This window comes from Arvicanthis niloticus, chromosome 2 (assembly GCF_011762505.2).
Source record: "Arvicanthis niloticus isolate mArvNil1 chromosome 2, mArvNil1.pat.X, whole genome shotgun sequence".
In the NCBI taxonomy this organism is placed as follows: Eukaryota; Metazoa; Chordata; class Mammalia; order Rodentia; family Muridae; genus Arvicanthis; species Arvicanthis niloticus.
Genome location: NC_047659.1, coordinates 38648470 through 38672500, shown reverse-complemented (window position 1 = coordinate 38672500; position 24031 = coordinate 38648470). Strand labels below are relative to the sequence as shown.

At 37.8% G+C, this 24031-nt stretch overlaps 1 protein-coding gene across 1 annotated transcript in view; it reads left to right on the top strand.

Moving 5' to 3' along the window:
• The window catches only part of Fap (fibroblast activation protein alpha), a 71408-nt gene that overhangs the window by 33819 nt on the left and 13558 nt on the right, over positions 1-24031 (top strand). The window contains exons 12-20 of the mRNA XM_034495040.2: positions 1199-1243; positions 5105-5209; positions 5308-5378; positions 7775-7828; positions 9569-9693; positions 13540-13587; positions 18718-18816; positions 19267-19336; positions 20078-20272. Coding sequence (XP_034350931.1) covers positions 1199-1243; positions 5105-5209; positions 5308-5378; positions 7775-7828; positions 9569-9693; positions 13540-13587; positions 18718-18816; positions 19267-19336; positions 20078-20272 — 812 coding nt within the window. The remainder of the gene's footprint in view (positions 1-1198; positions 1244-5104; positions 5210-5307; positions 5379-7774; positions 7829-9568; positions 9694-13539; positions 13588-18717; positions 18817-19266; positions 19337-20077; positions 20273-24031) is intronic.

The window sequence follows — 24031 nt, the reverse complement described above, 5'->3', positions numbered from 1 at the left end:
ATAATGTAGTTCAGAAACCCAGAGGATAGCATTTCTGTTATCTTAATGTGTGGTTCTAAGTCATTAACATTCAACTAGAGCAGAAAGAAAAGAATGTGTGTGGGGGGCAGTCTGCGAGAGTGTTTTTATGGGAAGGGCTACAAATGGCTTGTTTCTCTGTTCACATACTGAGTCTAGACCTTACCACATGACTATGTCCCATTGTAAGGGAATGAGGGAAACATGATTCAGCCACAGAAAGTCAATCCTGTCCCAAAGTATAACTGCTGTTTCTTTCACAACTGTCTTTTTAACTCCCTCTAGGTGATCTTTATTCACAGCAGATGTTTCCAGAACTATTTGTGAAACATTCTCAAAATTATTTCTGTTGATCCGAGCATTCAATATCGCCTTACTCTATCCCCACAATGGTATCCTTGAGCTGAACCTTTATCAGTGTTTCCTTAAAAGGGGGAATTCTAAATGGTACTTTTGACCTCCTGCCATCTTAGCCACTACCAAATACACATTGTCTCTCACGCTTACAATTAGGTTTCCTATATTTGGTAAGTGAAGTCCTTCATTGAATTTACTCACAGACCAAAATGCCTGGATGGGGTCATGGTTTGGCCAAGATCTTGCTGATGCCGTCCCTCTTCCAAATTCTCTGTGGTGCGTTCCTTTCTGTCCACTGAGCTTACTACAGTAGTCTATGCCTATCAAGTCAACTCAGAATGTTCTTTATTTGTCTAGGAAAAAGTACTGTTTACATTTTATGATTTCTAAATATTTACATAAGAAGCGATACTTCTGCATCTTGCTAAAACCTAAAAGTGCAAATGTTCAGGTTTCTAGCTACTTCATAAGACAAAAGAACATAACCTCAACTTTACTATGGAATTCCAACTTCTCTGCATCACATCACGTGCTTCACTGGGGCTGAATTTCCACACATTTGTGATAATTTTGCAAGGGGTCACATGGAAGAACTAAGGAGGAAAAAAATTTGAAATTAGGTTTATCTCCAATTTGTCTATATAGACTCAGCACACTGTCAAAAAAAACAAAAAACAAAACAAAAAAAAAACCTTTAGTAAAGTGTCCTGAACTGGAGGCTGAGTACACTGTGACCAGGCAGATTACTGTTGAAAAGTGTCCAAATTATACCTTTGAAAAACTGTTCTTTTTGTGCTTTAATATGATCTTTCTTTGTTTGTAGAACCAGGAGCATGTAGAAGAAAGCAGAACAGGATGGGCTGGTGGAGTATGATTTTTCTATCTTTTTCTTTACTTTGAGCGCACACAGCATATTCAGTGAGCTGACTTTTACACAGTGTATGCATTCCCCCCTGCATGTTGTGTCTCTGTATCAAACAGAGAAATGTGTTTTATTATGATTTGTGATTAATTGTGTCTGGAATCTTTTGATGGAGTTATTTAGTGATATATAAGGTTTGTTTCATATAAAGACAGTCATCATTTAAGGAAACCAATTGTATTTTGTCTCCTACATTAATTATTACAAAATAAGTTGGAGAATAGTTGAATGTTGCATAGGCAATGTCACATCTCACAAAAGTACATCATACAAGCATTTGCATCGGGGTGGTTGCTGGGCTGAGATTTAGACACAATGTACAAAAAGGGACAAGTGGGTATTAATTTTAATCTTTGGAAATGTATTTAGCAGTGAAACTTCTAAATCCCAAAAAAGGTTACAAATAATGCTTCATAGTGAATACTTTTGGGAATAATTTTCATCCTCTGAAGGTACCTGCTTTATTAGATAGCTTTCCTAACTAGTAGCAAAGAAATTGGTCCGAGAAAACATAGATAGATGTATATGATTAATAAACTCATTCAGGTAATTGTGTGGATACGTGTGTGTGTGTGTGTGTGTGTGTGTGTGTGTGTGTGTGTGTGTGTATGCACATGTGTGTAGTTCTTGGGATCAACAAGGGCCACACATGCTAGGTAAGTGTCCTATCATAAGCTACATTTTCATTCCTTGTTTAGTCAATAGTTTTTGGGTCTTTAGGCAAATTTGAAAAGCTGGTCATAATAGTAAATATTACATAGTAGTTTTTAAAAACTGGTTTCTTTAGAATTTATCCAAGATATTTAAACTTCAAAAGATACAAGAAATTAACTGGAAATATTTTCCAATAAATAATATATAAAATAAAAGAACCTAAATTTTAGTTCTTTACATTTAGAAATAAGCTCTGAAATCATAATGCTTAGACTAAGGTTACAGCAAAACTATCACCAGCTATGTAAGCAGTGCTCCATATCTCTTTGGCCTGTGGCTAAAACCTCTTGGTTAAAAACAGAACACAAGTTTTATGGTTTGGTGTCTGAAAGCCTGTACTTTTGTCTAATCGTTAGCTCAGCTTAGGCATCATCCTTTGCCATTTAGTGAGGATGTTAAAAATACAAAACTGTGAGAAGTAACCTTACTTCCTAGGTAAGCTATTTTAAATGGCTTTGCACTTCATTCAGAGATAAGCAATTTATCAGAAAAATCTAAGTATGATAAAGAAACTAGGGCAGGGCGGGCCCTGTTACAACTGAGGTCACTGCAATTGGATGTCTTATCTAGTGTCCAGGTGTGACTTGCTGCAAGAAGCACTTAACTCAAAGTGCATTATTACCCTAGCTCTGACAACACGAGAGCGGAAATATTTCACACCCTCTTTACCTGACCTAAGTTACCTGCTCATCGGAAGCAACTGTCTTTCATGTGCGCAGAGAAAGGGAGGAGATAACAGCCTTTGCCCAGCAGAAAGATTCTTCCTGTTTGCCTGGTCCTAATATCTTAAAATGGAACAGTCTGTCTTGTTAATTTTTTATTTTCAGTACAAATGAAATTGTAAGCTTTACTCAGAATACAATCTTTTTAAAAGTCCCTTAATTAACTTACTAGTTATGTGAGGAATAACTATTATTATTATTATTATTATTATTATTAAAGTCAGGTTTATTGGGAAGCTGCTCTCATGTGGGTGAGTTCACTGGCCCTAACAACCAAGGACAGGGAAGATACCATGGAGAAAGAAGGGGGAGGGGAGGGAGAGATAAAGACAGAAAGGGGTCTGAGCACAGAGAAAGAAGAGAAGAGAGGAATAACTTTTCACCATGTTACATTAAAGTGGTCTGTGGCTTGGGTTCCATTTGAGTGACTAAAACATGCGGAACCAAATGTTTCTCACACTATATAGTATGAGGGAGTAAGGAAGCTGCTTGTTGTAATGCTGCCATTCTTTGCTTGAGAGCAAAACTTTCTGAAATGAAGAAGCAGCTTTGTCAAAGGCCCACACTAGAGCAGCGCATCCCCAATATTTAGTCTCAAGATGCAAACTGATCTGAAGTAGCTCTTATGACAAGTGATACTGATGGATACATAAGCGGTCTCTCCTTACTCAATTTCCCATTCTGTTACAAATGTATTAAAAGACACACCAGACATTTATATTTAGCCAAGTTTACTTGGGCAAAGATTATTTGTGGATCAGGCAGTGTCCAGGATATAGAATCCTTTCTTGTGTCTCTCCATGTTACCTTTTGTCTTTTCTCTTATTAGACCTGTGGTCCTTGGATCTAGAGCTAACACTAGTCTAGGAGGACCACATCTTCCATTTTTATCACAATTACATCTGTAAAGCTTTCATCCAGGTGGCAATAAATTTGGAGAAACATTAATTACCCAGTAAAAATATAAGAGATATATTGCATTTAATGACGTGTGAATGCAACGTAAGAGAAACAATTTTATTGAAGAATTTCCAGCATCAGATCACATCCAAATGTGATCATTAAATAATTCTATAGCAATTCTCCCTATTACCTGTTTACTCATAATTTGATCTCAGAAAAGATATTTTTAAAAAGGACAAATGTTTGAGGATGGAAGACACTGGTGGGTGTGGATGCTTATTGTTTTCTTCAGTTGTAAAATAACGGAACAGCTTGGGCTACTGTTCCATGGACTTAAACCAAGTAGAGATGCCAGGTTTTAAGTTACTCCTGCATGTTATACATGAGCTCTGCTCTCATAAGATTTTACTCAGGAAGATGTCATCATTTCACCAGAGGTCAGCCTGTAAGAATAACTATAAACATAGAGCAAGTTTTCTTTTTTACAATGGGAGACATATTACCCTATGGATGAAAATTTGGTATGAGACATTTTCAGAATTCAGTCATATGTACTAGTTAGGATATTGAGTTTCCACTAGTTCTGTTCCAGGACACTTGAGTGACTGATAGGTGAACACATTTAGATGGTTCCCAGCAGTATGTCCCGAATTCCTCAAACTCAGGTTACAAGGCCATTCTGTTCCCTGAGCTCAGAGCTAAGATCTCCCTACTCCCTAACCATGCTTCATACTCCCTAAACTGCTCCTCTCAAGCGTGCTATTAAAATCTGTGGCATCTAGACCATCATATTTGAATCATTCAAATGTCTTCAATAAGTTGTTGACATTAGGAGCTTAGCATTAGATAACTCAAAAATCACAAGTACTTCTAGGGCTGGAGAGATGGTTCAGCAGTTAAAAAAACTGACTGCTCTTTTCAAGGACTGGGTTTAATTCCCAGCACACACATGACTGCTCACAACTTTCTGTAACTCCAGTCCCAGGCGACCTGACCACCTCACATGAACATACATACAGGCAAAAGGCCAATGGGCATAAATAAATAAATAAATAAATAAATAAATAGATTTATTTTATTAAAAGAATTATACTTTGATCAAATGCCCCTATCTTAAAGTTTGTTTTAGTTAGATGTCAACGTTTGTTTGTTATTCCTGCAACACAATTTCAAACCACATCTCCTTAAGACAGAAATTTATTAAATTAGATGTCGTAAAATTTGGGCCTCCAGGGGTGGTAGGATGGAATGAAGGTGTGCGATAGCAAATAAGCACCAGTCAGCACCATCAAGTGTCTATTAGAATCACTGGAAAAGCTGTCCTTTGAAAACCTGGAATTTTAGGTGTGGGTGACAGGTGATAGGAGAGGTGACACACCAGGATTCTTAGGCATATACGGCTTACAAAAATACCTGTGGCTTTCTTTCAGTTCATCTTTTAGATATAACCTCTGTTCATTTCTTTCAGTTCTTTGTTTCGACACCAGCTTTTAGCCAGGATGCCGTTTCATACTACAAAATATTTAGCGACAAGGATGGTTACAAACATATTCACTACATCAAAGACACTGTGGTACGTTCCTTCCAAGATTTCTCTCCTCAAAGATCATTCACTTGAGGTTGCTCAAGTGACGCTCAGCTTCACACAACATAATGTTTGTCTTTTTATAGGAAAATGCTATTCAAATTACAAGTGGCAAGTGGGAGGCCATATATATATTCCGAGTAACACAGGATTCACTGTAAGTACCGCATGCAGCACGATGTACCATTTAGGTTTTAATTGGCACCAACCAATGGATGTACAAATAATGGACTGTACTGTCTACTCAGCTAATAGAAAGAACATTCTGTTGCTCTTTGGTTATTTTCAAACAGCTATGATTTCATGAAGGTTGCATATTCTTTAGTCACTCAACAGCAAGATTTCCTTCTGAATAGAATTGTCTTTTATTACGGGCTTTTACGAAGGCCTAAAAATTCTCAGCAATTGATTCTGAAGGCTATTTTTACTCTTCAACACTTAGAGCAATGAACGCACTCCAAAGAGTCATGAAAGATAGCCCAATTGAGACCCTTTTGCAGTGATCTGGTGTTATCTGTAAAAGCCATCAGGTATTGAGAGATTACTGTAAGTTAGTAATGATTGCTCTGAGTTTGGAGGTGAGAAAACAGATATTCAGAGCATGTAATTGACTTGGCTAAAGGCCAGTGAATTAGTGGAAGGTGAGACTTTAGACCTAAAGCTTATGAGTCCAAGACGATTGTTGTTAATCTCAGAAATTCTTTACGCTCTTTCCTTTCAGTCTGTCCTACACACTGTCTCATTTATGGTACATTTAACTAATCAGAAGTCCCTAGCTTTTTTTTCTTGCTTGCTTGCTTGCTTTTTATTTATTTATTTATTTTGTTTTTTTGGGGGTTTTTTTTTTGTTTTTGTTTTTGTTTTGTTTTGTTTGTTTTTTTCAAGACAGCGTTTCTCTGTGTAGCCTTGGCTGTCCTGGAACTCACTCTGTAGACCAGGCTGGCCTCGAACTCAGAAATCCGCCTGCCTCTGCCTCCCAAGTGCTGGGATTAAAGGCGTGCGCCACCACTGCCTGGCCCTAGCTTTTTTTTTTCATCTGTCAATTCTAATGCTGTGTAAATTAATGATATTCCCTCGATACTCATAATCCAAGTGTCCTTAGATGGAATTTTGGAGCAAAGGAATAGAACTAGTCTAATCTAACTATGTAGACAGTGTTAGAAACCTTTTGCTGATCTATGAAAACACTTGAATGGAAGCCAAAGGAGTTTGGTCCTTACATGAAGCAGTGATAAAAGTGACTAGAGTCACTAGAGTGACTAGGAAAGTGAGGAGATAAAATTGAATGGAAGATAGATTTCAGGAATAAAATAGACTTGGGGGTACTGAAGGCTTGGAAATCCTGCTGTGGTAGCAATGATGGCCAGGGGTGACTGAGACCTGAGCTCAGCGAGTTGGATGATGACAATGAGCTGTAGACTAGAAAGAAAAATATGCCACCTTTGGTCCTCAGAACCAAGGCTGACATGGGAGGGGGTCCATTCCTATTTTTTAAGTGAATGAAAGGAAAGAGTAGATGTTTAGGAAAGATGGGATAGAATAATTGTTATCATCTGTGAGGGAGAAGAGAGAGGTGGGAAGGTGGACAGGTTGTTAGAGGGGGAGCTTTGACAGCCTGGGGATGCTACGAGGGGCCATCGGGGGACGAGACTGAGCAGTTAATTCACACACTGTTTGAAAGGATGTGGGAAAGGGAAGGGACAGTGAAGACTGGAGTCCTGTGACATCAGTATAGACATAAATAAAACACACACACACACAAGATTTGGATATGAATTTCATACTGGAAATGCATTGCAGTGTGTTGTCTCCTTTGTATAAGGAACGTGTTAATGACCCTGAGGACACCTGGACGGCTAAGCCCTCCTGAGAATTAAAACAAACCTTGTCTACTCTAAACTTTTCACACTCTATTATGCTCTTCTTGAGGGAGAGGGAAAAAAAGACAGCTACTTTGAGATATTCAGATAAATTCACAGAGGAATCAGGTTATGTCACCAAACTGGATTTTCCACTTCATCGTGTATTAAGACAGAAAGGAGCCTGCACCTGGGCAGTTAGGTAGCAAGTTTGCTCTCCTGTGGTTTGTTCTGCAGCTCTGTGAATTAACATGGCCTATGAAATGTTCAGCTCATCTAGCTCAGATGAGTTTACTGGCATGCCAAGTTTATTTACTAATGGGTGTGTAGAATAAAATCAAAATGTGTTCTCAGTCATAGACAAATAGCATAGTCCTGAGAAACCAGTAAGCATTTAGAATGGAAAAGGAAAACTGTAATATTAATTTAAATAGGTCAGTTTTCATGGTTCATACTTAATGAATCAGAATAAGATAAGTGGATCATAAAAGCAGTACTGAACTCAGTTTTACCTTTCTCTGATGATCTGTAAGTTTCAATAAATGATCCAACACAATTATGCACAGCAGTAATTCTTCTACATAAATGTTAATAGTTTCATTAAACTCATGTTTTTGTCCATGTTCTTAATATTAGTGACAATATTTTTTGTAATTCAATAATCAGTACTTAATATTTTGTACATTTATTTCAGGTTTTATTCCAGCAATGAATTTGAAGGTTACCCTGGAAGAAGAAACATCTACAGGTAATTTAGATCAATTCAAAATAATATTGGTAGATAGACACAGAAATAAATGAGTAAAATCGAATCATAATTCTTGGTAGATGTTGAATGCTTTTGGAAGTGTGAACTCTCATAAAATCTACTTGTAAGTTAGGGCAAATAATTCAGAAAATGACATATCAATATAAAATGATATGCACCTAAAGTATGAACCTACATATTTTGAAAAGAGTAATATGGAAAATTCTTATGGTGATATAAATAATAATTTTATATAATTTTAGATAATTGACAAGGCTGGAGTTAATTCAGGACTTGTATTTATTTATTAACGCACATTTATTGAGCACTGGCTATGTGCCACACTGTTTTTACTCTTGCAGTGTGAGCTTCACCACGGCTCACTTTGCTATAGCCATTTCCATCCCTCCATTAGTTATTAATGTTCAATTCAATTGTCCTGTTGATGGGTGGGATAATGACCAAAAGGTTTCTCTCAGCATATAGAAATAAAAACAGTGGTTGACATTGTTGATGCTCTGCTGTAAACCAAATAACTTAACTGAATTGCACCTGTAATTGTACTTAATTTTAATAACTCTATGCCACATATAATATTATTGGAGTTGAAATTTGAACATGGGTATGCCATTCTCTGAGCCCTTACTGGTAACTTTCTTCTTTACATTTCCTTGGAGTTGAAATTTGAACATGGGTATGCCATTCTCTGAGCCCTTACCGGTAACTTTCTTCTTTACATTTCCAAAATAACACAAAAGTTCACGCATATAAGCTGTAAGAGGAAAGAAAAAAAAAAAAACCAAAAACGTCTTCTTCATAGTCCTCTGTTCACACCTGGATACACACTTAACCTTTCAGTGGAAAATTCTCCTTCTCTGGAGAGAACAATATCTCTAGACCATGTGTGTTATGTTCAAGGCTATCTCAGAAAGCTATAGGAGAAAGGCTTTGAAGGTGGAAAAGCTCCGATCCCTGGCAGAGCACCACCCAGTATTTCAAAAGAGGAATCTGATACAGTGTGGAATGAGAGATCCAGTAGCCTATTATTTCCTAAAACTAATCACTCCATTCCAGAGCCACACAGAGGGCTCTGCTCATGTGAGTGTGGGGACATGGAGGAAGAAAAGTGTAGCTTGACCTGTATGGGATGGAGGAGGCATCCTCTCTAGTTGGAGTTCCCAAAGGCCTATGTGCCCTGTTGAAAGGATGAAAATGCAGAAGACACACAGAATGTGGCTTCTTATTTTTAATTTGCTCATTACTAAAGTCCCTTTCCAGATATAGAGAAGAGGGATCCTTTCTTGGTAATGCTGCCAGAGTGTCTTGTATGTTTTGACTTGGAGTAGGGGAGGGAGAAAAAGAGAGAGGGGAGGAGGAAGGGAGGGATGGAGACAGACAGAGAGACACACACACAGAGATTTCCAACTACTTCAGAAGCACTTAATGGATATGAAATAGTGACTACCTCATTCCCATTACAAGTGTTCTATAGCTCTCTCATTTCAGGAAAACCACAGAGGGCTTCTCCCTCAAAGCTTGTGCCTATTCAGGCAAAAATGGATCAAACATCAAGCTACATCAAAACACTGTGATTCCCCTCTACTTTAAATGATATTGGCAACAGAAAAAATAGAGTGGGTTTGATGTCAATATGTAAATTAGTCACTTTACATGGAGTAGTACATTTTGATAAATACAATCTCAAAATTTCAGCTTAGCTTTATTTTCATTTCCCTCTAGAATTAGCATTGGAAACTCTCCTCCGAGCAAGAAGTGTGTTACTTGCCATCTAAGGAAAGAAAGGTGCCAATATTACACAGCAAGTTTCAGCTACAAAGCCAAGTACTATGCACTCATCTGTTACGGTAGGTGACGGACCTGATGTAAGCATGGCCATCCCCATTGCCTCTGTTGTCAGCCTTGTCACTCCATCATGTCACTTACAAGCTTTTCCTTTTTTTTTTTTTTTTTTTTTTTTTTTTTTTTTTTTTTTTTTGAGAACTTGTTACATATAAGAATCTTATCAAACGACCAAGGCTTGATGAATGAAAAGAATAGGAAGGTATTAGTCTCTCTTTTGCATTTGAGGAAACTGAGATAACCAGCTAATGTGTGTGCCTCTGTTTGGCAGTAGCCAGAGCTTCAGCAAGAGCTATCTGCTTCTAACCCACATCACTATGATGTTGCATGCAGACATCATCTACCAGATAGGCACAGAAGGAGAGATATCGAAACAGGAATAGTCTCCCTGATAAACTCCTTGTTCTGCTTTGGCCTCATTTGTGGGGAAAGCATCAAGAGCAATGGCCAGAGACTAGAGGTCTATGCAATGAAGACAGATTATTCTTCCAAATCTAGTCTCAATGAAGACAGAAAACAAATCTTTTGTCATTTAATCCTTCCTTTAAAAATGGAAGATATTTTTGAGTAATTCATTAAAATATTAACAAAGGAACCATGGTAGCACAACCCGGAAAGAATTTTCTGGTTGTTTAGACCATGGTTTCATTTCAGAAACAATTTGCTATTTAGATGAGTTAATCTCATGCACATGTTATCTGGAATAAATAACAAGAAATATAGGCTAAAATGAGACTACAAACCAATGAAGTCAGTGACAACTGTGGGTTTAGTAGACTCTCCAGTTCTATAATTGTTGCTTTTTCACCTTAGTTAACCCCAGTTTAGGGGTATGGGTAGCATACTTGGTGGAAAATTTAGCAAAGTGCGCACCACCCTCTTGTTTCTGATATCAATGGCTTTGGTGCAGGTAGGTGACTTAGAGAACAACAGAGCCTTTCATCATTTGAGATCTCTACTCAGATGCAGAGGCCTCCTGTGGGTTTCCTGTAAAATGAGCAAGAATTAAGGCCATCATGATATGTCACTTCCCTTAATCCAAAAGCCTGACTCTAGAACCAGAGCCACAACTCACGTGACTGTGTAGACAAGAACAAGCATTTTAACCTGAATGCTCCCATCAAGATGGCATAAGATGTCAGTTTGAAATAACACTTTCATAAAATGTTTGGTCAGTGGAATCTTTGAAATGTCAAGAGATTGTTGTTCGTAGCCATATGTGCTGATTGTGATTATGGCATTTAAAGGTAAACATTAAATGTCCCTCTCAAGTTATATGCAACATTTTCCAACCCAAACTCTATATTTATGTAACATGTATCAAAAGCTTACATGTCAGGCACACAGCATCCTTGAACTAAGGGTGCTGAGGCATCTGTTTCTCTCTCTCTCTCTCTCTCTCTCTCTCTCTCTCTCTCTCTCTCTCTCTCTCTCTCATGGAAGGATGGGTGGGGCTCATCTCTTTAGTCATTCTATTTATAACTGTGAGAAGAATGTCTAACAGAATACACAGAGGCATAGTGAAGCATCAGAAGAATTACTGTCATCTGAAAACTCTACCAAGAAAATTGTTTTGTGTTGTTCCATTGGCTGATAAAGGCACCAGGGTCACATTCACATACATGCATTTATACTGCTACGTACTCTAAATTTGAGTGATTCTATAACTCTCATGCTAACACATTTTATGTCGCCTCTCTCTAGTATCTACTTGAGGCTAAATGTTCCCTGAAGTATAGATAAGGAACCAAAGACTAAGCCCTCATCAAAAGTTGGTGGGAGAGTCCTTTCTGGAACTTGAATCGCCTGACTTTTCTACCACTCACCCTTCCTCGGCAGTATGGTAATTTCCCATTTAGCAAAAAATATACTGTGTGGGAAGCATCACATCGTCTGGTGTTTTTGAAGCTCCAGTAAAATGAGTCACTCCGCCATCATAGGAAAAACCTTGAAATCTTTCCCTTTAGGGGTAAGAGTAACGCCTCGTTATGTAACTCTCAAACTCTCCAAAGGACTGTTGAGCCATGGACAAATGCAGGTAAAATCATATCAGTAATGTGGACAGTACAAAATGGGAATTTTAGTACCGATGCTGTGTCTCTAGGGCCATGTCCTCATCTTGCTGTGTCATGGGCAGTCTGTCGTTACTTTGTCTCTTAGTTTAAGATAAAGAGAGATGCAGGTTTCCACTACTAGAAACATATGCCCATGAAAGCCCATATGATGGCTGTTAATAAAGCCTAGAGACTTAAACAGCCTTGTTTCCTTAGATCCTGGACCCAAAATGTGTGTCTCTTTTGAAAACTTTTAGGAAACACTGACTCTCAGGAAAAGCTTTTTAGCTATATTCTCTAATTCTCTCCAGTGTCACAGACGGGCTGCTGGCTTTTGAGAAAGCCAAATAAAAAATTTCTTTCTTCTATCCTCAAGTCATAAGAAGAAGTAAGGCAGGAAATAAAAATATTAGCTTTATTATTTATAAAGACTAGTCGGGAAATGTGGTGAAGGAAAGGTATGTGCCTTCCAACCTTGTAGTCCACAAGTACAGTTTTACAAACATGGGTACCCTTGTACTTGTAGAATTTGCCCATGGGGCTTGGCACCTAAAGCTCTAAGGAATAAATCAGAAGTGTGTTTTCCACAGGGAGAAGGCTGCCAGGAGCAAGCCAGAAGGCCCCATTCATAAGCAGCTCTCCCTAGAACGCTGAGAAGTCCTTCTGCTTTATTTGGGTCCAAAGACACTATTCTAATGGGGCTCCCTTAAGGTAGAAGAAAATATTAGTAATGGCAAAAGCATCTATCCCAACCACTACATTTGTTGCTTTTTAACACACTGAGTCCCTTAGCAAATGCATTCTTTAAAAGGACTCTAAGTATTATTTTATTCTGTATTTTAGATGAGTAATTGTGTTTATTTGTTTATTTATGTACACCTCATTAAAATAGCCAGTATCTGAATGTTGTGATACATTGTAGGCAATGAGGTGCTGGGTAGTCCCTCTTGAGGACTGATTTACCAATCACTCATTACAAAAGATGATGACAGCGACCCTTTACATCCCAAGTCCTCAAATCTGGGGACTGATCTAGTAACAGACCACATCCAATGGCTGTCCTCTGTGCTGGGGGTGGGGGGGATAAAATCCTGCCTGTTGCCCCTTTGCGACAATTCTGCAGATTCCCTAGCTTCTGGAGGCTTGGCTAGAGTTTCTGTGACAAACCCTGAAGCCCACCAGCTCTCATGACTCCTTCCTTTCTTCTTTAATCCCTCATATAACATTTGAATACCACCTTCTTCCTGCCATAACTCACTAACCTACAAAACATGACCTAAAACAGTATATTAGAAAAGGAAGCATAGTATAAAAATGTATTTATGCTGGTCATAGTCACAAGGATAAAAGATGATAGCTTCTATCCACCAAAACAAACTGAACGTTAAACAAAAGAGACGAAATCTAGGTACTGATGAAGGCTACTTAAAAATAAATATACAGCTAAAACTTGTCCAGTGCAGTGGGACAACTTCCCAGAAGGCCACTTGCAGCTTCTGAGGCCTTTCTGTGTAACTAATTGGGTTTTAAGCATTAAGGCTCCTAGAAAAGTTACAGCACAGGTAAGGCTTCTCACATCTCTGTCCTTTGATTGGGCTTTGACCTGGTGCATGCAGTTTCAATGTAATTTAAAATGTCTGCTTCTCTATGGCTAAAAGAAATACGTACATAAAGACAGCAAAGAGTTAAGAGATGTTCTTGTCTCGGCACTAGTCACAAATACTACAAGCCGTCCTGGCTGACAGTGAACTGTTATTTCTAACAGTAATCACATTTCTGTTTCTGTTCTGCACACAGGCCCTGGCCTTCCCATTTCCACCCTCCACGATGGCCGCACTGACCAAGGTACTCTCTTGCATCAAAAGATATCCTGAGTTCTCCATCGCGAACCCCTTCAGAGGGCAGGATAGTTAGCCAACCTAGACAGGTTGAATTGCGAAGCCATGTTAGTTTCCTAAAGCTCATCATTCCACAGATTGAAATGTTGTTTGCTTTAAACCCGATCACAGGAAGTCAAGTACTTTTTGGCAGTGGGCCGTGACATAATAGAAATCACACCATAGAGACCGATTCTTTCTTCTTCCCTGCCTTTCTAAAACTACAGAAGATTAGGATCAGAAGGAAAGCATATTCGTGTATCTTCCTTCTCCTCAAAAAAAGAATTCCTGCTTTTCCAGGAGGAGGTTTTTTTTTTTTCTTTTATCACCCCACACTGGCAAAAAAAAAAAAAATTCTAGACATCACTTCATACTTCTCCAATTCGGTTCAGAGCAGAGGGTGATTATCACGCCAGCTCTTTTGTTTGTTTTGCTTTGTGCTAACAGCTATATCACATTGTTGCCATGTGTGAAAGCCCTGAAATTTGGGGATACGTTCCACTTTTGACTGCTGTCACCATAGCTCTCCTCTACCTTGAATTCACAACGGTGCTTAAAATGGTTCACAGTTCAAAGATGGCCATTTTTGCTCTCAGCAGAGTTATCCAAGTATATAAGTTTCTGGTGTTCTTCCTGCCGGTGCTGCAGTATCCTCTGATTGGCCATTAAACAACACAAGCAGATTGGAGTTGCTGGAGAATGGGCCTGATAGGGGGCAAGGGGATACTCCTGCCTTCAGCACTCAGGCCTGTGGCTGTCCCTGGACAGTTGGCTGTCAAGTCAGCACACTACTTGGGGATTAGTTTTGTGTCAGTTTAATGGATCAAGAGTAGGTGAAAATGAAGTCATGATAAAAGGCCAGGTGCTCTGGCTAGGACAGGAATCCTGAAGTAGGACAGTAGATTTAGTTTCATTTTGAAGTTATTTTAACCTTGATTCTAATATTGATGAAAAATAGGTTAATAAATTTGTTAGTAAGACATATTCAACGTTGAGAGAACATGTCAAAGCAATACTACTTTCAAGTCCTGAATTTCTGTTTTAATAGATATCTCTATAGATATTTCAAGTTCATTTTATCACCACTCTGAAATATATAACTCAACTTCCTTTCCCCCATAACATGAATTTCTATATCCCAGCATTTTTTCTTGATGTTCTTGTTATATTCTAGGCAGATACTAATCTTTTTAATGCTTTTGAAGTTTTATTACACCACTCTCCATGTATATCACATATATTTTTATATTTTCTAATTCAAGAAATGACTCAAATTCTTTTAGAGAACAGATCCAGAAACTTGTCTAATGAAACAGTAGTCATTTACACTGTATTTGTTATTTTTCTCATTCTTCCAATCAAAACCCTGAGAAGAAGGCAGTTTGAGGGTATCCAGGTCACCATGGTTGGAAGGCACGGTGGCAGGAGTTAGAGGTAGCTGGTCACATTACATCTGCTGGCAGGGAACAGAAAGAATTCACAAGCATGGATCAAGGCAGACCAGTCTCTCAGACCTTAAGTCACTTCTAGAAAGCCTCTACCTCCTAAAGGTTCTAGAACCTTCCAAAACAATACCAGTTACTGGAAACCAAGTATCCAAACATACTAATGAAAAACATTCATATTTAAACCATACCATATGCTTATCACAAATATAGATTCTTGAAGCCTCCAGTCAGGTAGATTTTAACCGTGCTTGGTAATCTATAATTTTGGTAAAGATCTAAGTGCTATCTGATATCAAATTCTGTGCATTACACTTTTTAAAGTTTTTTTTTTTTTTTAAAAAAAAAAAAAACACTATCCTTTTTATTTGGTGCCAACAATCTTCATTCAGCAAATATTTTTTGAGCATTTACTAAATTAGGCCATCCACTGTGGTACTATTTCTCTAAGATGATGGGAGACCAGATTGGACATTTATTCCTACCCTCAAAGAGCTTAGAGATTAGTGGGTGATGCAAATGTATGAGCAGGCAACAATGAGAAAATGAAATGCAGTGCTAAGAGAAAGGAAATACAGGAAACATAAAGGCACACAGGGAAAGGCCCTATCTGGGTTATTTCAGGTAAGAAATGTACCCTAATGGTATTCATCAAACCTGAGATTCTTGAATACAAAAGAAATTGATACTGTTCGGTTGACTGGCTTGCTTGGTGGATTGAAATGATTGCTTTTACTCACAAAGTCCTCGCGGTAGAGAACAGAACTTTGAGGAGATGCTGAGATTTATTTAACATACTGATAGGATGTTCAGATGGAACTGGTTGACCTACAGAGACCTGATTTGGGGATTTGAATATCAAAATAGCAGTTGTACTGAAGATTATCATCAAGAAGCTGTTAGCTTATGGACAACTTGCTATCAATGGCCTTGGACGTGGATGAGATGGTAAATTACTAAAAAGTGAGCCGACTACCTTTGAGAGCAGGTTCTAGAAAACAGGGGTGGGGGTGACAAGATTAAAACAAGGGAGGACCTGCCTAGGAAATTGGTGAGAGTTTGTTTGTTTGTTTGTTTGTTTGTTTTGACAAAGCCATCAGTGCTTCTAGTGCATATGTCTGTGAAGAGAGAAGGTTGGCTACTAGCTGGGAATGGATAGTGTTTTATAAGATGATAAATATTTGTTGAGTGTTGACTGAAGAAATTATGAGGCTAAACAAGATACTAGGTGCATTGAAGAATGCTAGGTGCAGAACATGGCACGCATCTGCAATTCCAACACTAAGGGGTGGAGAAAGGGCATAAGGAGTCGGAGACTAGTCTTGGTTATATACATTTTCTACACTACACAAGCTCCAAGAGATAGTGTAAGGAAAGTCCCTGAAAGGTGGGAGAGGGTAGGGTTCAGAAATACACGAAGAGATTAATTGCCTGTGACAAGAAAAGGTGAGGAGACAGTGGTGGTTTCATGAAAGTTTGAAAGCCCTAAAGTAAACAGTGGGTTTCATTTCCATTCAAAGAAGAAAGTCACTTGAAAACAGCAGATTATACTTGAACCAGATACTATGGAAACCCAGAAGAGTTAGCACTTAATATTGAGGGCCCGTTTGAAGCTTAGTTACTTTGGGCATTGCAAGTTCTCATTAAACTAAGTAACCAGATGACCTAGCTTATCAGTTTCTCCACAGACTCTTTACAAAATTTAATTAATATGAAATACATCACTTTAATATGACTTAAACAAAAACTGAATATAAGATCTATCACTTTTACAGTTCAATTGAGTTTTGTCATACTAAAGTATATACGGACATATGGATACCATATCATACACTAGAGGAGCAGTGAGCATAGAAAGATGAGCAAAGGAAGGAAAGTATATGGCGAGCTATACCACTCCATACAAAGTGACTGCTCATAACCCACAACTCCATGGAAAAGTCCACTTGCCACCTCTCTTACCATCGCCCTAGGAAATTCTATCTGTGCTTTAAGAAGTAGGACAACTTTTTGCTCACTATTCAGAAGAATAGGAGTATAACTACAGAGGCATTGAGTAGGTTTTCAACCGAAGCTTGTACTTCATTAAGTCATAAGTGTGAAAGTCAATTAATTGGCAAGAATATGGCAATAAAGTTAAAAAAAAAAAAAGTCGTACGACGTGATCACACCTTCTATTTCCAGTCAGATAGCAAGAATAGCAATCATGAGTCCCTTACCCGCTCTACATTCTGGCCCTCCTACAGGGTGCACTTCTGAGAAAACTCCACATACACACTCCACACAGGGGGAGGCAGTAGCTGGATTCACTTAAATGTGTGAATTTAATTTTTATGAGTTCTAACGTGTATGTAGTATGTCACAAGTATTTCTTTTCTGATGGGTTACCCAAAGCTAATGTGAAAATTATTATGTCTTTTATATAAATCATATCCAAAGCATTTCTACATGTTCTAAGATTAAATATAACACATTTTGGAGCAAAATGCCATGAATATATGAAAACAGAGAGCTCTACTGGAAGTGGTTTGGCAAACAGAGTAGTTATGAGTCTCCAGTTCACTGTCTTCAGTGACCGCTTTTCAAAAACGAATGTAAACAAAACCTTCAGGATTTATTTTGTAGCAATTACCATATCTCACAAGTCATATACTTCTCTCTTTCACAGAAAAAAAATCTAACTCCACATATTGTATAAAAGACTATTTTTTCATGAAGATGCTAGTATCAAATTAAACTTATTTTAAAGAGCTTTCTTAATATAAACCCATTTACATGTATTGCCAATCTATCACACTCAGAGGATCAACTGATTTATTCAGTTCGAAGCATTAAAGTGGGAAGTATAGTTGAGCTCAACTCTGAACAGTAGCTTTTGTTTTGTTCCAAGGAAGGGTCTTAGGCTTTCAACTAGGCTAATCTTAATTTACTATGTAAAACCAAGCTGGCCTTGAACTCACTGAGATCCTTCCTTCTCAGTCTCCAAAGACTGAAATTCTAGGCAGGAGCCACTACTCCTTACTGTAAACAGCAGCTTTTAGATTGTTTTCCAGGCACGAGACACAATACTGTGTGTTACTCTTTGACTAAGATATACAATAACTTTGGGAGAAAGATTTTTGAAGGATTTGTGCACACAGCAATTTGTTTTCAAAAAAGATACATTTCTATATTAATCAAATATAACAGGAAAAGGTCGAGATATAAATATAAAAATCTTAGAAGTGAGATTTAACTCCACGCTGTATACATTAGGTTTGTGTTATGTCATCCATTCACTGAGATGGGTCAATCACCCAGAGACTGTATTTCTCCCTTTTGCTCAACTTTTAAAGAAATGTTACCTATTCAGCCGCATGGCTTCAAAATGAATAACTACAGTCAGATGGGGACAAGATGGTCAAATGAACACTGTTGCTCTGATATTTTGGCTTTAAATGCTGGAAGTGTTAGGGGCTACAAAGACACTGATCAGATGTGATGTCCTCACACGTTGGCGTCCCAGCTGCATAATGACTGCCACTGTGAAGGACCGTAGCAGACTCTTTCTCAGTCACATCAGGGTCACCTGTACAAGCCAAAGGAATTTCACGAAAGAAATTATTTACTTAAATAGTATGAACTGAAGATGAATGTTGTATTTATTTTTAAAGAGATACAAATATTAGAAGAAAACAAAGAACTGGAAAATGCTCTGAGAAACATCCAGCTGCCTACAGTGGAAATTAAGAAGCTTGAAGACGGTGGAATGAGTAAGATATTCTAAAAATTTCTCACTTATAGATGTAAAGGGGAACACTTAGCTTGCTTAAAAAAATTACTGAGGAAATGTTATAGTCCAAGGCATATGATATAAGCTCTCATTTAAAATAACCTTTTCCTAACAATATTTAGTTTTGTTAAACATTTTAATATGATTATAAATACAATTGATCATCTACTTTTCCATAGCTCCCTATCTACACTGACATTTTTAAAAGAAGAGTTTATCTAATTTTAATTTTAGAAAAGATGCTTATAGAGCAAGCAGGTAGTTTGAGGATTTGTAGTCATTTGCAAATTACGGTAATAAGGTCAATTGAAAATCTGTTCTTAATCCTTAATGATTTACTGGGTTGCTTTGATGGTGTGTATTGTCAACAAGAATAACATATATGTGATGGAATAATTATTCTCCCCCCCCCTTTTTTTTGTTTTCAAAGCTCTATGGTACAAGATGATTCTTCCACCTCAGTTTGACAGATCAAAGAAGTACCCTTTGCTAATTCAAGTGTATGTAATATTTTGTGTAGTGTAAAAGCTATTTACTGAAAATATGTTGGATGAAACACACATTTATGAAATAGAATGAACCATTCTCCTTGGTAACAGTTCCTATTGATGCTGTTTTTATATATCCCCCCAACTAATCAGAGTAAATAAAATATGGTTATTTAAAATAGACCGAGGAAGTTTTGAGATTTGAGATGGACTTGCCTGCATTTGCTGTGTTAAATTTCCTTGGGATGGCAAATTGCCGAATGTGTCAGAATACCTTTGAGATAGAAAGATTGCAGCCAAAAAAAAAAAAAATAGTGTAAATCATCTTAACATCTTATGTAATTGAGTTAGAAATGAAATAAAGGAATGGAATACATTTAGTGGAATGACACCCAAAATCAGTGCTGACCTACACACAATTTGCTTAAAACACCATGCATTTTTTTTTAGTATATCTTATGTCTGCTTTTAGCAAGTGGCAGGTGGCAGAAATGACGAAAAACCCACACATATTCCTTGAAATGCCAACCCTAGATGTATCCGTTTTGGGGAATAGGAGAGGCTGTGTCCCAAAACAACTTCCTTGTAGCAAACCTCTGGGAAAAGCCTGGTCTCCTCTTGACTAAGAGCCAGCTCTAATGCCATTGATACTGAAATTTTTATCACATAATGGGACCTGGCAACTGGTAGGCTGCCGTGGGCAACTGGATTTTATTTTTAAAAACTCAGAAATTATTTTTTATTTTCCTTTAGGTATGGTGGTCCCTGCAGCCAGAGTGTAAAGTCTGTATTTGCTGTTAATTGGATAGCTTACCTTGCAAGTAAGGAGGGGATAGTCATTGCCTTGGTAGATGGTCGGGGCACTGCTTTCCAAGGTGACAAATTCCTGCATGCTGTGTATCGAAAGCTGGGTGTGTATGAAGTTGAGGACCAGCTTACAGCTGTCAGGTGAGCGCCTTTTCAACAAACTGTCCACACACAACAAATGCAGCGTCACTAACCGTAGATCTGACAGGGGCCCCAGAAAATGGTGGGTGTGTCCGGCAAGTGAGCCAGAGTTTCAGTCATATTTACAATTTTTAATGACTTCGTTGCTTTTTGGTCTGGCTTACTGACTTGCTACAAAATTATTATTAGTCTTAAAGGGATCTTCTGGGTCAAATATGGGGAAATTTGTTCATGAGAAAGGGCTAATAAAGGTGGAGAAAAATGCTTGGTAGACCCAAGACATCAAAACTGCACTTTTATTGATTACCACGGCCCACAATTGAAAAACAAAAAAGAAAAAAAATTACATAACTTTAGTGATATCATCAGGAAACCAAATACTTGAATATATTTCATTGTTGTCAGTCCTCCTCTTTAGAACTGGTTCAGACTTTGATTGGCACTGCACATTCTAGGTGTTGGAAGTTCATTTGTGATCAATCTTGCTGTCTTTTTTTTTTTTTTTTTACTATGTTATCATCAGAGTAGATTGCCGATTTTCATTTGTCAAAAATCTCCTGTTTTCATATACTATATGGAATATTGGGAAAACATGTAGAAGGCTGATCTAATTTCTTCTTCCCCAGTTATATTTCTAACCACAGTTAATGGACCCACCATCTTTTTAGAATCTAAAACAGTGTTGTTGGTAAACGTCTACTGCATTAAGGACAGTATACAGGATCTCCCTGGACTCCTATTTCTATAGAGTAAGGAGGGGAAGCTGGTGAAAAAGAGTTTACCAGTCTGAAAGCTGGCTGGTTGCACTCATAGATAGAGATGATTTTGCACATGTGACAGCTAAAGACAGCAATAATTCACAAGAAAGATCAATTTAAAAAAAATAAAACTCAGTAGAATATCTCTTATCCCCTGAATCACTGATATTATCCCTTATATCACTGATATTAGCAATATTGATCAACATATACAGAAGAGACTTTATTTAACAGCTAGGAAATAGGTCCAGACAATTAATTCATTCTTTCTTTCTTTCTTTCTTTCTTTCTTTCTTTCTTTCTTTCTTTCTTTCTTTCTTTCTTTCTGGTATTACTGACTCTAGTCAAAGTAGAAAAATTTAGACTCATATGTAACTAATTTTAAGACTAGAAAGGCAGTCATGATTCATACATTCCGGTGTTTATTCCATTTAGTGAATAATCATTTATGCACAGAAAAAAATGTGTTCAATTAGAGCAGTCAATTGTAATAAAAGATAGTAAATTCATGATGGCATTGTTAAACAACATCAAAATTTATAATTGGTCTCTTGCTTCTTGGAGACTATATGATCTTCACTGATCCAGACTTGATATGTTTACTATTAATTTATTTGCAAGAATTTTGTCCAATGAAGACATGGTTTAAGATTAACTCCATGGGGGCAACAGAGGACTTTGTTTTCTGCTTTTGTTTGTTTGTTTTTGTTTTAGCAGTGTTGGTAAGCAAGTCCAGGACCTTGTAAGTGTTAAGCAATTGCATTCCTACTGAGCTAAATTCTCAGCTTAGTTTCTCTAGGCTTCGGTGTGCCCTGTCGAGAGTATAAACACATTTGCTGGACTTCCAGCTTTAATTCTTTCGGTGGTTTTTTTTTTTTGTTGTTGTTGTTGTTGTTGTTTTGTTTTTGTTTTTGTTTTTTCGAGACAGGGTTTCTCTGTGTAGTCCTGGCTGTCCTGGAACTCACTCTGTAGACCAGGATGGCCTTGAACTCAGAAATCTGCCTGCCTCTGCCTCCCAAGTACTGGGATTAAAGGCATGTGCCACCACTGCCTGGCTTCTTTGGGTGTTTTGTTGGAGGCATATCTTGAGTCTTGGCTGTTAATACTTAAACTATGCAAAACACCAAATAAATATAAACCAAAGATTTCGCAAAGGCATGAAGATAAAAATTATAAACCATGTCTTTAAGTGCTTCCTAAGGTTGATAGAATATAGGGTGGTTTGTTTTGCCTTTGGTTTAAAACAAAGAATAATACAGTTCACTAACAAACTATGTCATGGTATTTAAACCATTGATTTACCCTCACAAATACAGTACTCAACAAGAAATCAATTCTTAATTTGCTCTTTTGAATGAAGTGAAAGTATAGATCTGAAGCCCAGGTAAGAACCTTAATGAAAATTGCTATTTTTGGCATTCAGTGTATAGGACACAGAGCCTTAAATCCCTTTGATTAAATTTTGCAACAAGACTAACCTGTCTTTGGCACTTGATTGCAGATGTAACAGAGGTAGTAAAGGTTCCCTGAACCTTTTTTTCTAGAGTGTTATCTGGAGATAGCTCTCCTTATATAGGGCAAGCATACCGCCACCCATGTGCTCAGCCACTTAACAATGCATGCCTTGTTTTATTATGTGCCACCATGTTACATTCTGCACAAAGCAATGCAACTTGCAGCCCATGCTTTCAATGCATTTACCACCTGGTAAACATGGATAGGTGGTGCTCTAAGGGGAAGCATCACTGTTAGATGGGACTTTTAGCAAGCCCCTCATAGAACATAGATCATAGGGTGGCTGCAAGCAAGGCCTGTTCAGGCAACACGTGCAACAGTGCAGAGAGTTCCTAGGCTGGCCCTAGATTTGTTCAAAATTTTTGTTACGCCAACATGTAAAAGAGACCTTAGGATCCAGTTCACAAAAGGAAAGGCTAAAAAGGAAAGAATGAGATGATCCCAAGAGTGATTGAACTCCCTACCTCCCAAAGCAGCCTTTTAGGAATTAGACAGTGAACACCTAACCTGAAGAAATGTGTTTGTAAGCCCTTGGCTGTCACTCTTGAGTCAACCCAGAAACAAAATTGCTCTCCTTGAATCTCTTATGAAATTTTATATAGGAGAATTTTTTACATGTCATGAAAGCCATGTATATGTGTTTGAAACAGCAGTAAATACTAGCCAAACCAAGCTAATATATGCAAAGTGAAAAAAAAAAAGAGGAGGAGCAGACCAGCATCACCTCATAGCCTGCTTGTGCACGAGGATGCCTTAAGGAACAGATGGTAACGAGTTCACAAGCGCTGGAGAAAAGGGAACATGGTTTCTTCAGGCTTCTTGGAAAATGCCACATTTAAGACAATCACAAAATTTCAGGGATGATAGAGTCAGCATCACTCATTTGGAGTGCATTCAGCATTGTACACAGTCCCATAATCTTAATTTTATGTGATTTAAGGGTTAATGATGAAAAATTGAATGAGAAAAAAATATATTGTCACACTTACAGATAGTGTCAAAAGAAAATTTCTCAAATAGCATAATCGGTCACTAGGATTCAAGACGATCTTAGCCCAGAGTCATTTTTTTTTAAATGGGGAAAATATAAGAAATTCAGTTTAACCTCTATGATTACAAAAACACCTTATTTGTATGTTACTTTGACTGTGATGATTAAACCATATTATCAATAGTTTCTGATAACTCACCTTCCAGGAAGCTTTTCAGATTTTGAGGATGAAGTTTATAGAGCCTTGTTGATCTCAAAAGGCTTGTATCATCTAGCTAACCTTTAACCTAGTCCTGCCACATTCAGTGTTAATGTTTCATTTCCATGTTAACTACTAAACTATCATTTCCTGTAGATGCTATCCTTTCAGAATAAACCTAGTCAGGGAGCGGATAAGAATTTCCTGTTCCTATGTATACCTGTTATTTGCTTTGTGCCCCAGATGCAAGGCAGAATGATTGTTAGCCTCTGGGAGATCATAAAATCATGACTGAT